Source organism: Scyliorhinus canicula, chromosome 8 (genome assembly GCF_902713615.1).
Source record: "Scyliorhinus canicula chromosome 8, sScyCan1.1, whole genome shotgun sequence".
NCBI lineage: Eukaryota > Metazoa > Chordata > Chondrichthyes > Carcharhiniformes > Scyliorhinidae > Scyliorhinus > Scyliorhinus canicula.
This window is the reverse complement of record NC_052153.1, coordinates 110205446-110223631: the sequence shown is the minus strand read 5'-3', so window position 1 is coordinate 110223631 and position 18186 is coordinate 110205446. Positions and strand designations below refer to the sequence as shown.

General features: G+C 51.8%; 1 protein-coding gene across 1 annotated transcript in view; it reads left to right on the top strand.

The window, feature by feature from the left end:
* The window catches only part of LOC119970440 (aminopeptidase Q-like), a 239078-nt gene extending 221582 nt beyond the window's left edge, over positions 1 to 17496 (top strand). Inside the window, exons 18-20 of the mRNA XM_038805049.1 lie at positions 1876 to 2016; positions 10833 to 10911; positions 14534 to 17496. Of these exons, the coding sequence (XP_038660977.1) occupies positions 1876 to 2016; positions 10833 to 10911; positions 14534 to 14686 (373 nt within the window). The 3' untranslated portion in view covers positions 14687 to 17496. The remainder of the gene's footprint in view (positions 1 to 1875; positions 2017 to 10832; positions 10912 to 14533) is intronic.
* Positions 17497 to 18186: the final 690 nt, after the last annotated feature.

The window sequence follows — 18186 nt, the reverse complement described above, 5'->3', positions numbered from 1 at the left end:
TGTTCTTTGCCACCCAGGCACCGTGGCACTGTCAGACTGGCACCCTGGCAGTGCCATCCAGGTGTCACCCTTACAATTACAGGGTGTGGAGGTGGCACTGCCATGTTTCAGGGGCACTGCAAGGGTGCAAGGTTCCCAGGTGTCATCTTGTCCAAGTCAGGGATCGGGCCCAGGGGTGCCCTGCCCTTATGAGGGCCCCCTAATTGATATGTTGGGCATTGGGGGTTTCGGAGGCCATGGTGGGGGTCAAACTGCCCTGTGTCCTTCCTGCATATGTGAGCTGAGCCTTGACAGGCGTTCCTTGCCAAGGTTCAAAAATGAAGCAAAGTCCCGTTTAATAGTGGGGTTATTCTCGTCCCTGCAAACGCTAGACCTTGCTAAATGCGCCCGAAATAGGACTGTTTCATTCCCATTAAATCGCATCCTCAATATTTAGTTGAAGGGAGTCTAGAGGAATCCCAATATAGGAAGGAAAGACAGAGGCATGGGTTTATCTGCCATTGGTTGGTGGTAATTGCTGCTTATTATTCAATGAGAAGCATGTGTATTACGCTAATCTTTATTCATTTCTTTTGAGCACGAGAGGTCAAAGAAAATAATGTATCTTACAAAATTTCACCTATCATTAGTTTATTGTAACTACTGGTTCTTTGTGCTTGTTAACAATTACAAAGTGACTTAATAGTTCAGTTTAAATTGCTATTTTCTAGTGTAACAAAAATAGTGTTCAGAAATATGTTAGCATTGAAATGACAGCAATTTAAAAAATATATATTAGGGATAGCTTTGCTTGTGACATGGAACTTCATTGTATGGGAGCAGAGGTCACAAATCTCTCCTCTCAATCATCTTACCCCTATCTACAATTTATGCACTTAGTTAGGTTTCTTATCGGGATTAAAGATTTACAAAATTACCCTTATATTGTAGATTACATTTCTATGCCTATATCTACCTACTGTAAAGTAAAATTGATAAGCATCCTCAGGATTCCAACATTTCGGGGCAGCACGGTGGCACAGTGGTTAGCATTGCTGCCTACGGAGCTGAGAACCCGGGTTCAAATCCTGGCCCTGGGTCACTGTCTGTGTGGAGTTTGCACATTCTCCCCGTGTCTACGTGGGTTTCACCCCCACAACCCAAAGATGTGCACGTTAGGTGGATTGGTCATGCTAAATTACCCCTTCATTGAAAAAATAATTGGGTACTCTATATTTATTTTAAAAAAGGATTCCAACATTTCTGGCAATGCAATATGACAGGTTGATGATAATAGGGCATCACCTTATGTTACGTGACAACCTAAGCACAATAATCAAATGCCAGGTTTCATCAGATCAGTCAGCAATCATGGCAGATCACAAAAATCAGCAGAAGTATGCTGTTGTTTAATTGAGCTAAATCAATCTTGATGAAAGCAGGAAAAAAATGTTAGCTGCAGAAAATGGCATGAAGATGATCAAACATGGGGAGAAAAAACAAGGTCAAAGGGTAGTTGGAAGGGAAGCCTGGAATGCAGAGAGTGGACTGTAACGAACGTTGGTAACACACAACCCACCAAGAGGGAGCATTGCAGCAGAAAAACGACAAAGCAGTGCTGTCCCAAAAAGAACACAAGCCATAGGGACTTGCAAACTGCTCATATTTACTGTAATTTTAATATTATTGCATATTTGGAATCAAACTCCAACCTTTGAACTTTTCAAAATTCCATCATTGACCTAATTGGATCTTTGACGACTGTTCTACCTGTGTATATACCCGAATGGAGACATTACTCTGCTCAAGCCACGAATCACATGATGAAACTTGAGAATAGATATACTATGCCTTACGAATGCCCCATAACAACATTGTGGATCTTTATTTTTGCAGATATTTATACTATACTCTGGATGATTTAATGATTTCTCCGGAACTTTCATTTGTGGTTTATCGTTCTGTGGCAAGAAATGTAATTGGTTGGCCTTTGGTATGGAACTTCATAAGATCGAACTTGAATGTTATTGAAACCAAGTAAGTCAATCGTCTAAAGTGCAGTTTTCATCTGACACATGCTTCTGGGTGCATTTTAGAAGGATTTAAAATGTATATATCTAATATTCTTCTGTTTATGTATTGCATCAATTCAAATGGTGATGTGATACATGCTGATATCTGCTGCAGAATTCTATGTAGGTGCATTCATGAAGGCTCTGCCTTCACAGCCTTACCCCTCGCCTGATGTGCGGCGTTCCTCAGGTTAAATAACCAGCAGTCAGCTCTCCCCCATCAAAGGGGAAAGCAACTCCTTCATCTGGGACTTTACCTTACCTTAGATGCATCTAAATAGAAATTCCAATTCTATATTCAGAAATACACAATATTCTGGGTGGCATTCTTCCAAATAATGACTAAGGGCGCGATTCTCCCATTTTGACTCTTCTAAGTTCTCCCGTCAATAGGGAAACTGGAGTGTTTCCCGTTGGCGCTGGGAGCACTGAAGAGGCCAGATTCAACTAATGCAAATGGGCCATCGCTCCCCTCAAGTGAATCACACCGAATTCCCAACTCCCCAGGCGCGTGGTTTTCTGAAGTCAGGAAATCACCTGTTAGCCTTTGACAAGCGGAAGCAGCATTTAAACGTTCCCCACAGCACTGACTAACATTTCAGCCAAGACCATGGCTGCACGGACTTGCGCCACGTTTCCTAGCTGCAGTCATCAAGAGGTGTTGGGCGCAGTGGAGGAGAGAAGGGCCAATCTATTCCTCCCGGGCTGGCAGAAAACATCCAGCCCAAGCAATGTCCAATGCCTGGGATGCGATGACAGAGGCAGTAAGTGCCAGCAGCATCACGAGGAGGACCGGCCTCCATTACCAGAAGAAGGTGAATGACCTCCTTTTGAGCTGTCAGGGTGAGTATGCATCAGTATGCTTCTGGCTTTGCTCCCGTCCCAAACCTATGGCATCTGACCCTAAACCCTTAAAATCTTCTAACAACAAAACTACCAGCACCTCCCTCAGAACCCCACCCTACCCTCCCCAGGAATCACCATCGCATCCCCTCTTTGGCTAGGTGCCTTGCACACACTTGCCACCTGCTAGAAACACCCCATACCCGTGAGGCCAAGATAGGCCACAACAGGAGGCATCACGTGAAGATGGGTGCGGGGCTGCCTGAACTACGCACCTTCTCTCCCTTTGAGAAGAGGGCAATGGAACTTGCGAAAGAAGCCCTGGAGTAAACAATGGCAGACTACGAGGTCGGCCTGCAGTGAAGAAGTGAGAATCCAAACTAACTTTATCCAGATGACCTACCTTAAGTGAGTTTCTCCTCTCTCACAGCTTTGTCATTCCCAAAAGCTGACCCCATGTCCTTTGTCTTCCAGGATCTCCATCAGATGAGGTCAGGCAATGTGAGATTACTGTCCCCCATCCAACTCCTCAGAGCACCCAACACTGAAGTCTCAGCACTGCTTTCACCAGCACCATTCACCAGTACAGGGACAATCACCTCAGTGAGACATGTTAGCGGACAGGCATCTGAAGCACTCTCTGGTGAGCACCACACACCTGTTGTAGCGCACGGGAGTCGGCAGTCGGAGGTCAGCTGGATCCCAGGAAACAGAGAGTGGGGAGGCGGAGGTCTGCTGGATCCCAGGAAGCAAGCCAGATGTCTGGCTTCTGGAAATGATGATGACAGCACTGGTCGAGGTGTAAATGCAGAGCCAGGCTTGACAGGAGGATGTGTCAGAGACACAGACGCACAAGAGGTGGTGCCGGCATTGTGTGACTCCCAGGCCAATACTGCAAGGGTGGCATCCACAGTGTAAAGCCTGGGACAAGAAGTTTGATTAACGTCTGATTCGTCCAAGACTTGGCTCATGCTGTGATATCCATGACTGAGGCCCAGGACAGGAGGGCCCAGTCACACAAGAACATGTCCCAAGCATAGATGAACATTGCTGTGGTGCTCCAGAACCAGAAAGGAGAGGGCCAACACTAGAGAGCTGAGGGGCAGAGCCAGGGTGGAGAGGGGCAGCTCTGAGGAAGCCAGGGGCAGGACAAGAATGACAAAATGCAGCGCTGAGGAGCTGAGGTGCAGGCTCTGAAAAGAGAGGGGCAGACCTATGGAGTTGAGGATGGTAGAGCTAGGAAGGAGAGGAGTTGCTCCGAGGAGCAATGACTGTACACTGCATCCAAGGACAGAAACAGTGAAGGGGTGAAACCTAAAGATGAGAATGATCATCTTGGTCCTCCTGGATCTACAAGCAGGGGAGGAGAGGTGCAGAGGAAATCTGCATCAAGAACCAGCATTAATGGAGCAGCAGTGATAACAAGAAGTGGTGCCTGCGGCTGGACAGACCACATCAGGATGCCATGTGGGACAACAGCAGAAAAGGGGGTGAAGATGGCCCTTGCTGTTTTCTACTTGCAGTGCCAGAGGTAACTGAACCTCTCAAGAGAGTCCATTACCTACCACTACATAACGCTGCAGGACAACGTAATGACTGAGGGGACTTGTTGGGCACTTGATACCAGTGACACTGCAAATCACCGCAGCTCTGCACTACACCTACAGCTCCTTCCAACAAGTCATGTGTGGGATATCGCAGGAAGCCATATTAGAGAGGTGACCAATGCACAGGTTTAAAAGGCTGAAGAGATTCTGCAATTCTGAACTCTACCATTCTTGCTGGCCAGGCTGAGAGGTCTATTGGCTTTGTGCCCATAGACTTTCCATGTACGCAGGGTGTAATAGATTTCACATATGTGGCCATCAAAGCTCCCCCAGAGCAGCCTAGAGTCTTCATCAACAGGAAGGGCTTCTACTCCATAAACATCCAACTGGTATATGACCAGTGGAAGCATACCCTGCAGTTGTACACCCATTTCCCAGTCATAATGTATGTGTGCACCCACTCTCCTACCTTCTACAGTTGCTCTAGCTCCTCGCGTGCCTCCATGGATGGATGTTCCGTGGAATTCGGAAGACTACTGACAGTGAGAAACCCTCAAACTAAAGCAGAGGAATGATACAGTGTTTCCACAGTTTGATCCAGCCCATGACCGAACAGAGAATAAAACTGCCCAAGATGAGATTCCATTGCCTGGGGCATTCCAGAGGAGCTCTGCAATATCACCCAGAGAGAATTTCCAGAATCAATGTTATCTCCTCTGCTGCTAAGAACCTCACAGCATCTATGCGACCCTAGCATCTGGAGGACATAGATGAAATTCAGTCCTCTTCTACTGAGGAGGATGCGGAGGAGTAGGGCAAGGAGGCAGGATTGGAGGATGATCCATCAGCACCAAAAGCCAGCGCCTTGGAGATATGTACCAGGGAAGCTCTTGACAGCCAAATTCACAGCTGCTTCCAGTAGACATGACTTATCTGATCGGCCTGCTACAAGTCACCTGCAGGTCACGTCATCTCCATTTCGCATCAGGCATATTAGTTACTAGCATCCAAGTCACGACAAGTCCAGTGCCCGATACATAGGGATAGCCAGACTCCCCCTTCACCACATACAAACAGGTAGATATGGGTCCAAGAGTTTACAGAGCCACTCAGGAGCCACCAGTCACTGTATAAAGGATGGAGGAATGAATGCACCAACAGAATTTATTGAAACATAAAAGCCACTAATTAACATCAAAGTTTTAAACACTTGTGCCACCCTGATGCTTCAAGAGTGCTCCTTCTAGCGCACCTCTGAGTGCTCCAATTGTCAGGGCCCTCATAGCTTCCATTAGCTGATTGTGTGCAGTTTTGGTCTCCTTCAAACTAAAGCAGAGGATATACCTGCTTTGGAGGGAATGCAGTGAAGGATTACCAGATTGATTCCTGCAATGACAGAATTGTTGTATGAGGAGAGATTGGGTTGACTGAGCCTGTATTCACTGAAATTTAGAAGACTGAGAGGATGAAATGTATAAAATTCTGATAGAGCTGGACAGATTGGATGCAGGGATGTTGTTTCCTCTGGCTGGTGGGGAGTCTCGAACAAGGGGTCACAGACTTGGGTCGGGATTCTCCGAAATCCCAACCAAGTGTTGACGCCAGCGTCAAAACAGGCGCGAGCGACGCCGGCGTCAATGGGCCTCCAGGCCCATGCATTCACCCCGTCCTCGGGGGCTAGAACGGCGCCGAAGTGCTGTGCGCTGCTCCGGCGCCGAATGCCCACCCGCTACAGCTGGCGCAGGCCCGTGCATGCATGGCCATGGCCGGTGCAGATCCACGCATGCGCGCCATGGCTGTCTCCGCGCTGGCCCGCGGGCTACATGGTGGAGGCCTCCAGGGGCCCGGCGCGGAGGAACATAGGCCCCCCCAGAATGAGCCCGCCCAGCAATCGGTTGCCCCTGATTGCAGGTCTGGCCACCGTGGAGTCCCCCCCCTCCCCAGATTCGGCTCCCCCCCATCCCCCCAGCCAGATGGCCCCCGCAGCTAGAATGGCAAGCTCCCGTCGTGTAGGAACATACATAAACGACACCGGCGGGATTCAGCGAAACTTGGTGGGCACTCGGCCCGTCGAACGCGGAGAATCGCCGGGGGGGGGGGGGGGGGGGCGCTTTCAAAGGACCCTACCGGCACTGCGGCGACCGCGCAGACGCGATTGGTGCCCCAATATGATCCCTGGTGTAGGAGCGGCAAGGCGCAATTCGTGCATCCCCAGTGATTTTCCAATCCTGCGCGAGATGAGGAGAAACTTATTCACTCAGAAATTCTCTGGCCAAATCACTGATTATATTTAAGAAAGAAATAGATAGATTTATTGACATCAGCAACTGCCCACTCATTTATCTCCTGAGACAGACATTATGGGGAAGATTGTATGGAGCCCACAAGAGCAGGAAACACAGTGTGCAGAGTGACTTAATTGGGCGGGATATGAAATTTCAATTACCGGATGGCGGGTTGCGATTCAGAGATAAAGTGAGATTCAAAGATAAGGGGCGGAATTCTCCGACCCCCCGCCTTGGCCGGAATTCTCTGCCACCCGGGAATCGGCGGGAGCGGGAATCACCCCCGCCGCTCGGCGTGCCCTCCGCGGCGATTCTCCGGCCCACGATGGGCCGAAGTCCCGCTGCTGGCAGGCCAATCCCGCCGACGTGGTTTAAACCACCTCTGGTGCCGGCGGGATTGGCGGCGCGAGCAGGCCCCTGGGGTCCTGGGGGGGGCGCGGGGCGATCGGACCCCGGGGGGTGCCCCCACGGTGGCCTGGCCCGCGATCGGGGCCCACCGATTGGCGGGCGGGCCAGTGCCTTGGGGGCACTCTTTTTCTTCCGCCGCCGCCACGGCCTCCACCATGGCGGAGGCGGAAGAGACCCCCCCTACCGCACATGCGCCGGTGGTGACGTCAGTGGCCACTGCCGCACCGGCCCATGCGCGGACCGGCGAAGGCCTTTCGGCCAGCCCCGACGCCGGGTGGCGTAGCGCCAAAGGCCGGCAGAGCGGAAAATACTCCGGCATGGGCCTAGCCCCTAAAGCTGCGGAGAATTCGGGTAGGGGAGAATCCCGGCCAAGGTCAGTGGCATGTGAAGCCTCAGGCCAGCCTGTGGTGGGATCCTATTAATTTGCATTTCATAAATACTCATTGGCGTAAAACTTTTAAAAATTACATTCTCCCTTGAAGATAAAGTCAGCAGCATACCAGTATCTAATGGCACCCAGTTCACGAACGCTTAAAGGTGGCCTGCACCTGCCGACATTGTGCAGTTGAGATCCTGCTGAGTTGCATGTATCAACCACCCTCCCTCGCAAAACCACTCCCCCACCCTCATCCCCATACCACCCTCACCCCCACACCACCCTCACCCCCGCCACCATCATCCTCACCACCGTCACAACCCCATTCCTCCTAGGCCCACGGTCTAATCATGCATCTTGTCTTGTGTCTTGCAGAACTTGCTGGAGATGGGTCAGGTCCATCTGGTGTCCCCGCCCCCAGCCAATGCCATAGCCGGAGCCGTCCTATGAGCCGAGCAGTGACGCTGAGAGCGGCTCGGACACCGGCCCTCCAGCCGAGATGCAGGGTGCCCCGGAACCCAAGTCCGGGGATGACACCGACTTCCTGTCACAGCTGTCTCCAACACCATCCACCATCCCAGAGACACTCACCTTGGTTGGACACTTTAGTGAAGAGGCTCCTGGGACACTATCTGGTGCACACCACACAATTGATCCAGTACAGCAGGTGGAAGTAAGAACACACAAGGCGGCGGACGGTCGGAGAGCAGGCCGACCACAGGGACGAGCTGCCGTCCAGACAGGTTTCCGATTTCTGGAACGGGCAATCCCTTCGATTGTGGAGGTGCAATCGCAGAGTCAGGGACTATATGAGGGATTGTCAGCGAGCATCCAGTACCTGCAGGTGCAGCTGGGGGGTCCAACTGCGTACAGGAGCAGGAGGTGGTGCCGATCATACGTGCCACCAGGCCAACACCACACGTGTGGCATCCGTGGTGGATGCATTGGGGGCAATGGTTTTGGCTATGGATCAGCATTTCTGAGGCCTGGGGCTTTCTGTGTGGGTGTTGGCCGAGGCCCAGGACTGGCTTGCCGTCTCACAGGCAGCCATGTGCCTGAGCCACCTGGAAAATGCAGCAGCGCTCCTGAGAGTGAACCAGTCACAGCAGGCCATGGCTGGAAATGTCAGAGGCATTGCCCAGGCACTGGCCAATGTGGCACAGACACAGAGGAAGGGGGCCCCTTCTCAGCGGGAGATGGCGCAATCTCTGGCTGATGTGACACAAACCCAGAGGGTGATGTGGCGTCGTCCCAGATCAAGATGGTCCGCTCCTTGTGCTCAATGGCTGAGAGCGTGCAGACCTGGTCAAGACTAGAGCGGGCCTTCAGGGCTAGGAGCCTCAGGGGATAGCTCTGCTCGCATCCCCGGCCCATGGAGTAGCCCAGGGGCCAGAGGGCACCCCTCCCCCCCCCCTTCCCCCCACAACCATCCCCCACCGTCACCCAGGGATTCGATGGCACCGTGAGATGGAATGACCAGCTCACATTCAGGGATCACCCAGTGGACGGTGGAAAGTGCTGCGGTGGGCAGGAGTCAGACATTGTCAAACGATGTGGAGCACCAGAGCTCATCAAAGAGCGGGTAATCATCATCCTCCATCCCATGAACCAATCCCGTGGTGTTACTGCCAACCCAGGGCCCGCACCCCATAGTGGGGCAGGTATGTAGCACAGAACGAGTTGCAGACGAGGGCTGGCCTGGCGGGTAGGAGGTGTGTGAGGGTGCGATGCCATGTCCATGCCCCTGACCAGTGTCATCCCCCCTCCCCAACCCCCAGTTGGTGAACCGGGAGGCTATCAGAGCGTCCCATGGGTGTTGGCCCTTGCGCACACATCTTATAGCCTTCCATGCCTGCCTGGGCTCCATGACCTGCCCATCCTCTCCCTCCCCCGTATCCTCCTTGTTGGACGAGACCTGGTGATCCTCATCCTCTTCCAGCACAACGCCCCTCTGCTGCGCAATGTTGTGGAGGTCTTATAAAAGTTCAAGGCGACCGTCACCTTGACGACCACTGGGAGCAGGTGTCCTCCCCCATACCCTTGCGGTGCCAGGTGGCCATGATTTGCTCTGCGACATACTCCGCTGCGGCATCCTCCGCTGCTGCACATTCCGCTGCTGCAGTTTCCACCTCCTCAGGCAACTCCAGCTCGTATTGCTGCAAGAAATCCCCCAGGGCTGCGGTGACTAGCAAGAAGGCCACCATAGCTGGTTGAATTCCAATGTCCATTCTCTGCAGGGGTTGAAAGACCAACATGTGCCCAGCCAGGACCAACAGGCCATATAGTGGCCCCAGTTGGCACTGCGGGCTCCGCCCCAGCATATCCTCCCCCCCCATCCCATCTCTGCACCCCTGGCCCCATCATTACCCTACACTGTGGGGCCTCTGGCCCTGGTGCCTGTCCTTGATGCCAGGGGTGCCACTGCCCTTGCCAGCGGTACATTCCGCGGCCCCTCCCGGTAGCCTGGAGGGCCTACAGTGGGCATTCCCCTGGGTGGGCCACTCCGGCATGTGGCAGTCGGGTGGGGGGGTATGGCGGAGTGTTGGATACGAGGGTGGTGGGTTGGGGGCACCCATCATTGGTGTCATTCTGCAGAACCAGCGGCCAAGGTGGATGGTCAGTGGGGTGCACAGCAAGATGGCTGCCTTGCAGGTCACGGTAATGGCGACACCAGTGGAGGGTCACCCCGGCCACTCGGCCTGTTCGCCTGTCATCTCCTCCCTCCCCGGCCCTGGCAGAACCCCCCCACCCCAGCCAGCCCGGCCAGTGACCAGCCCGGCAGCCCATAGACGCGCCTCTCCATGTCCTACCTCCTCTTTCTCCCTTATCAGCACGACGCCGGTTCCACGATTTTTAAAAGCACAAGTCAATCGCGCCGTCGGGAACTCAGCCCTAGGGAGAAGGAGAATCATGCAGGCACCGGAGAATACCGGGTCGGGTCCGCTAATGACATGCAAACGGTGCCCACCGTGTGTGCGGTACGGAACGCATTGACGCCGCTGTCAAGGTGACAGAGAATTGAGATTTGTCGTTAAATTGATGCCTGAGTGATTTTGGCGTCGGAACCTATTCTCCACTTTGTCGCGTTTCAGCGTCAGCTAACAGAGAATTCCGCCCAGCACTTTCAGCAATACAGCAATCCCTTAATGCTGCACTGGAGGATGAGTCCATATCATACATTAAAGCCCTGGATGGGCTTGAAAGCACATTGTTCTGACTCAGACGTAAGAATACTACCAAGTGAGGCAAGATAGCACTGATAATAATCTTTACATAAGATTATAATTGTATTTATATTTCAAATTATTTTTCCTCATTGTAGCTCTACACATTATTTTGGCCTGACATCTTTGTTCTACATTTTGTCTGATGGACTTCTGACTGATTTTGAATTCCAAGAGGTATGAGAGTTTGATAAAAGCCTTATGAATATATATGTTGAATTATTATTACCATTGAATACAATATTTTAAAATAGCCTACCTGGCTGATAAGGCAGTATTTAACCCTCAAGCCAAAACCTGACATTAAATCCTAAACCCATGTTGGAAAGGATTGACCATAATCTTCGGTTGCAACAATATAGGCCTTATATAGCGCCTTTGATATAAAAATGCTCCAAATTCCCTTACAAAAGTGTAAAGAAAAAAATGGATGCCAAGCCACAGAAGGAGCTATTAGGAAAAATGACCAAGCATGGCCATTGAGGTGAGTTTTAAGAAGGATCTTAAAGTTAAGAGGGGGAAGATTTCAGAGTGAGGAAACAGACACATTCGGCGGGATGCTCCATCCCGCCGGCCACATTTCTGCCTCACCCCGCCGGCGGGATTCTCCGTTATGCCAGCCGTCAGGAAACACCCGGGCTGCTGGAAAAACGGAGCATCCCACTGGCGGAGAATCCCGCCCATCATTCCACAAGATGAAAGGAAGGGAATTTGAAAAGACTGAGTCAGAGAAGTGAAAGGTTTGGAGGTGGGGGATATGTCAAACTGGAGGAGGTTACAGAGGGAGGGAGGAAGGAGTCTAGGAATTAATTTAAACATGAGGAGGAGCGTTTTGAATTTGAGGCATTGGAGAACAAGAGTCAATTTAGGTTAGCAAAGATATGCAGCGCAATTCACCCAAAAAATGATTGTGTCATTTTGTGCAGGTTTGGCGGGAGTTTCCCAGCAGCTTTTTGGGTGAGATACAGACCTAGGGTGAAGTTTAGCGGAAATGAAACAGAGTTCCGCATCAACCACATTTAGCGCGGTGTTCCCCATCATAGGCAGCGCAGAGACAGACCTCAGTATTGAACGGGAGGCTGCTTCATTTCAGGGCCTCGGCGAGGAATGCCACACTAAGTCCCATTTCCTGCACAATGGGCTCCGCTTGCTAGTGCAGGAAGAGATAGGGGCACAATTGAGACCACCCTCCCCAGCATGGTCTCCGGACCCCCCAACTGCCTCAACTCACCTAAAAGGGGTAATCAAGCCCCTTGCACCCCACTGCATAAGTGCAGGGCACCCCGACCCGAGTCCTGGCACAGGCAAAAAGCTATCCAGGCACCTTGGCAGTACCAGCCTGGCACCCTGGCAGTGCCAGAGTGGCATGTGATTGCCACTGCCAGGTAACACTACCAGCCTAGCTGTGCCAGGGTGGCATCAGGGGTTCCAGGATACCACCCTGCCAGAGCCCGACCACCCAGGAGGCCCCAATCGCCTGGAAGTGCCCCCAAGCTATCCGGCGTTCGGGGTCTCTGAGGCACCGGGATTAGATCCCACACCTTGGGTAACTATGATGAGTGCATATTCCCGTGTGCCTTACTGCACACTTGAATATACAGATTTGGGTCCCGCTCATTGCGAGGTGCAGCGAGCCAGTTAAATTTTGTGAGAGGCTTCCCGCGAGATTTATCAGCCACGCCGCCTCCCGGGTCGGGTGCCACTCAGCCATTAGATTTTGCACCTAGATTCACCCACATTCTGTCAGGTTTTTGAGCCTTGGAGAGTTTTTCCCCGTTCAAGTCCACGCTTAAAATGTTTTTCAGCAGTAGGGAGCTGAACTCGGCAGGCACCGTGGGTTGGTTGACTCCGTGAAATATTGCGCCCAGCGTGAAGCCCGATATGGGGCTCTCCTGTGATATACCCAGCAGGGCCAAACAGGCGCCGGGTGCAATGCAGTGGAAACATTGGGCGGGATTCTCTGACCCCGGGGCCAGGGTCGCCGGGCCAGGTACAAATCAAGCGACCCGCCCCGACGCCGGTCCGCTGATTCTCCGTGACCAGAGAATCAGCGCCATTGCCGCCAGCGCGGTCAGCGCGGCACCAGCACCCCCTCCCCGGGATTCTCCGCACAGGATGGCCCGAGTAGCCGACCAGAAAGCCCGAGTTCCGCCAGCGCCGTTCACGTGGTCTTACCCAGCGGGACCTCGGCATGCAGTGTGCGGGGGGCGGCCTGATTTGGGGGGGGGGGGGGGGGGGAGGAGGGATCCGATCCCAGGGGGGAGGCGGCCCTCCAAGGTGGCCTGGCCCGCGATCGGGGCCTACAGATTGGTGGGCCGGCTTCTCCTGATGGGGGCTTCTTTTACTCCGCGCCGGCCCCTGTAGCTCTCTGCCATGTTGCATCGGGGCCGGCACGGAGAAGGAAGATAGTCGCAGCGCTCAAGCGCAGACCCACGATGCCCATTTGACGCCAGTATCGACAGCTGGAGCTGTGTGAGTCGCTCCAGTGCCCTACTTGCCCCCTGTAGGGCTCAGGACCGCTGCTCCTGGGGGGCCTGTTGACACCGTCGTAAAATGCGACAGCGTTTATGACGGCGTCAACACTTAACCTCAGGATCAGAGAATCCCACCCATTGTGTCTATAGTTAACAGGCAATTAGAACAATCCAGGATAGGATTAAGGAAATGCAGTTTTAGAGGGTCAGAAAAATACAGAGTGGTAGTTGGAAGATTGCCAGGAGAGTGGTAGAATAGACATGTTTGGAGGCAATATTGGTGAGGGTTTCAGCAACAAATGGGCAGAGGTGAGTCAGACAGCTTCTGTGTGGGAAAGAACTTTGGGCGGGATTCTACGTCCTGCTGAACCAGTTACCTCGTCGGAGGCGGGAACCTCCAACCTGGCAGCAGCCAATGGGGTTTCCCATTGTGGGCACCCCATGCCATCGGGAAATCAGCGGCCGTGAGTGCACTGCCGGTGAAATGGATGATCCTGCCGATGTAGGGTCCAGCCCCTTTGTGTCTTCCCGTCACTTCTCTTCAGTTAGATGGCTAAGTGTACAGCAGGGTAGAAAAAACATCATTCACATTGATTACTATATGTTTTCTCGAGCACTCTTTAACAAAGCTGTGCTGATTAATATACTATTATTTCCATAGTAACCATGGGCGGGATTCTCCCATACCCGGCAGGACGGAAGGTCCCGGTGGGACGGTGTGGCGTGAACTACTCCGGCGTCGGGCCGCCGCAAAGGTGCGGAATCCTCCACACCTTTAGGGGCTAGGCCCACCCTGGAATGGTTGGCGCCCTGCCGGCCGGCGTGGAAGGCCTTTGGCGCCGCGCCAACCGTGGCTGAAGGGACTCCATCGGCCGGCGCGGTCTGCACATGCGCAGGGGGTGTTTTACTACCCATCGGCCATGGCGGAGGCTTACATGGCCTGCGCGTAGGAAAAGAGTGCCCCCACGGCACAGGCCCGCCCGCGGATCAGTGGGCCCCGATCGCGAGCCAGTTCACTGTGGGGGCACACCCCGGGGCCAGACCACCCCGCGCCCCCCCCCCCGGACCCCGCCGGTAAGGGACTTAGTCCAATTTACGCCGGCGGGACCTGCATAGAACAAGTGGGACTTCGGCCCATCTCGGGGCGGAGAATCGCCAGGGGAGGGGGGCACCAACCGGTGCGGCGCAATTCCCACCCCGCCGAATCTCCGGTGCCAGAGAATTCGGCAGCCGGCGGGGGTGGGATTCACGCCGATCCCCGGTGATTCTCCGCCCCATATTTCTAATACTCAGCTTTTTCCGACATTTTTATGTTTCTTTTACAGTTTGAACTATTTCTGAACAGTACCAGTGAAGAAGGAAAATTGGCCGAAGACGTTGAACACGTCATCAAAAGCAGGCGGGAGTTTTTCAATTGGAAGAAGAAAATTCAGACTGATGTTCACAATTGGTTAAATGAAAATGTACCTGTGGACTAAAAAAACACTAAAGGAATTCAGGACACAAAAAAGTCCTGAGGCTCAAACAAACCAATGTTTCTGTCCAAAATCACCTCATTCACCTATTTTGCACTGTATTCTTTAGTCCCTTCTTTCCTCAAAGGTTTCTAACTCATTTACACTGACAGCTTCAGTTGCCTTTCCTGTTACTTTATTGCACAATTCAATTATTATTTGAGGGTAAAAGATATGCTTGACTTCCCTTCCAGTTATATCTCAATTTTAACACATTCATTGGTAGCTAACTCTTCACTCCAATGAACAAAAAATTGGAAAGGATGCCATTGTGTAGAATGCTGCGGGCCCCGTAGAGGCCGGCCTGGAAGTGGGCAAGGCGGTGGGACGAGTAAAATGGCTCAGGCCAACTTCCCTAATGTCTTTCCACCATCCACCAATGTTGCTTAGCACCGATGACGGGACAGATCAGCAGCTGGCATATCAGTGGTGAGCAGCTAATTAATGTTATTGAATAACCAATTGTCAGATATTTTACTACCTTTTTCTGAATTTGTCAATGGGTGCACAGGAAGCATGGAAGATAAGAGCGTTGCCTACTCAAACAAGCCACAATCTTAGCAGTAGCTGTGTTGGGGAGGGAGCTGCCAGCCATTATATGAAGCAGCCTGCAGGTTGCATGTTGAAAGAGTGACGCTATGAAGTTTGGAGGCGCTGTAGAGGGTAGGTTCAAGTGAAGTGCTGTTGGTGGAAAGGTGTTTCCCAGGTTCACATTAGCTACTGGAGGAAGGACACGGTTGTTGAGAAGCTCATCATAGTGGAGTCCTTTGGCTGTGGGGTTAATGCATCCAGATTCTGACTAGTCCAATCAGGAGGAGAATGACATCAAGATGGAGATGCAGCCACATGGAGTGGCTTTGCAGCAGTTGGTAGGTTGAGGAAGCTATTAAATGTGGATGAGGAATGTGCATGGGAGCAAGAGGTTCAGCTGCATAGAGATGTCCAATGTGGTATGCAGGAGTTGATGCCAATGGGAAGTGGTGGACACCCTGGGCCGGATCCTCCGTTTCTGAGACTAACTGTTTATGCCAACACAGAACTTGTGGACTTTGACGACAGAAAAATTGGAGCCACACCTGGACCGATTCCGCTATCCCACAGCCCACCTCCTGGCCACCCCGCTACTCCCCCTGGCCCTGGCAGAAGCCACCCAGTCAGTGGCACAAGTGTCAGCAAACTATGGTGATGTTGAACATTTTCCATATCCCCTCTCTCTCCCCTCAGCAGCCTCCACGTTGGTTTCACAATTTTTAAAAGCACAAGTGAACTGCACCGAGGTGCTGGAACATTGCGATGTGGCGTCAAATCGGCGCCTCATGAGATTTTGGCATCACAATTCTCCACCCAATTGTCTTTCCCGATTTCGGCGTCGGCTAACAGAGAATCCCTCCCATTAGATCTGTAAATTTAAAGATGATATTGGCACTGAGACTCTTTACTTGTGGTTTGTTGCAGTGATCATGTGGAGATCTAGATGGCAGCTCTCAGTCAGCATCCCAACACGGCATAAAGGATGCCATGAATGTCATTCACTGGCCAATATACCAAGTTCACTACCAATCTGATGTGAATCAGAGACGGCAGTCAGCATTGAGCCCAAAGTTCGATTTCCCCAGGTGCAGTGGGACATTAGCTGTGCTCATGTGACTATCAAAACTCCCTGAGAGCATGTGAACAGAGAAGGGTTCCACTTCCTCAAGCCATCTTTGTCTACCGAAAGCAGATTATGCTGTTGTGTGCAAGGTTTCCAGAGTCTGCCAAAGCTCTGACATCCATTGACAGTACCAATTACCTCCGTTATTCGACCACCACAGTGCCTTTGCGGCTGGATCCTGAGGGTCAAGGGGTATCCACTGAAGTTACCTCTTCTGACCCCTGTATACAACCCCAACACAAGGTAAAGGGCACATCGAACTGTTGCCTTTCGACAAGGGTCACCATCGAGCCAACCATGGCCTTTTGTTTCTAAAGTTTAGATACCTTGGTAAATGTGAAGGAGCCCTTCAATTCACACCCTCAAGGGTATACTCTGCATTGCCAACCTGGTGCTCCAGAGGGGAGTAGTGTTGGAACAAGAGTTCTGAGTGAGCCACATCCTTGTATGAGAATGAGCCACCTCAGCAGGGACCAGACGATAAAGGTGGTACCATGCCACCCAGCTCATAGGCAGTGACATCCATGACAGGGAGATTCACAACTCTCTGATCAGCAGGCACTTCATACAAGGACATTGGCACCAAGCCAATCAGTTCTCTCTCGTAGCCAGCACCGCTGACCTTGCATCAGAGATCCTTAGCATCTCTCTGCACCCCTCAGGGACACAGACATTCAATGCTCCTCAATTTTTTATTTGATTTCACATCTGGGTCACTATCAATTGTTGTGTAAAATAAAAGGCATGAGTCTTTACACATTGAATGTCAAGACTTTTAATTATCGTTACATGTTAAATGCTTCTGCAGTTTAATACAAAATCATCCAGTGAACCCCAAGTGCTAGTCCCCCCCCCACACAATCACTTGTGTGAGTGCTGCTCCTGTGTCTGAAATTGAAATGGGCAGCCTGCTGCCTTTCATGCTCCATTGTGCTATATGGTCATAGCTTGTATCCTCTGGGTGCCTGAACCCCACGAGGCCCTAGCACACGAGGGGTTACCTGTATCTGTGCACGGCAGCTTCAGTCATCTGACCAGCATGTAGTGCTGAGATCACCATCAGAGGGACTAAGGATTTGCCTTCAGGAATCACAGCACCTTCCAATGAACACCAAAATAAAAGAAAATACTGTGGATTCTGGAAATCTGAAATAAAAATAGAAAATGTTGGAAAACCTCAGAAGGTCTGGCAGTATCTGTGGAGAGAGAAATAGAGTTAACGTTTCGAGTCAAATGTGACTTCTTTGCATTCTGAAGATGCTGCAAGATTGTCTCAGCTTTTCCAACATTTTCTGTTTTTTATTTCAGATGGGCTTCCATTGCCTTCTGCCTGGCCTTCCTCAGTCCTCGGAGATGCACTTCTGTGGTTGCCTAAGTGGCTCTTCTCTTGACAATAAGAAAATATGTGGCTGGCCCATCTCACCATCGATTACTCCATAGACTGTGAGGATGAGGCAATTCTATGGAGGTCTGTGTGCAACCGCTGCATCCACCAAGTGCTTTGGTCTGTCTGTCTCTCCATTACATGCCAATTTCTCAATGAAAGATGCCATCCATTCACAAATCAGAAAAATGGAGCAACCCATGGCATTGTTGGGTTCCACATGTGGACCAAACTTCACAGCCTCAGGAAAACTCCAAAAAATCTCTACACATTTCACACTGCTGCTAAAGGATCTGCCACTGTGATGATGACACCCCGAGGCACATCATCTACATGAAGCTGAGCAATGATGGGCCTCTCCTCACTCCTCTGAGGAGAAGTGGCCACAGTCCTCGCAGCCTCCACTACCTCCTCCTCTGCTTGTGT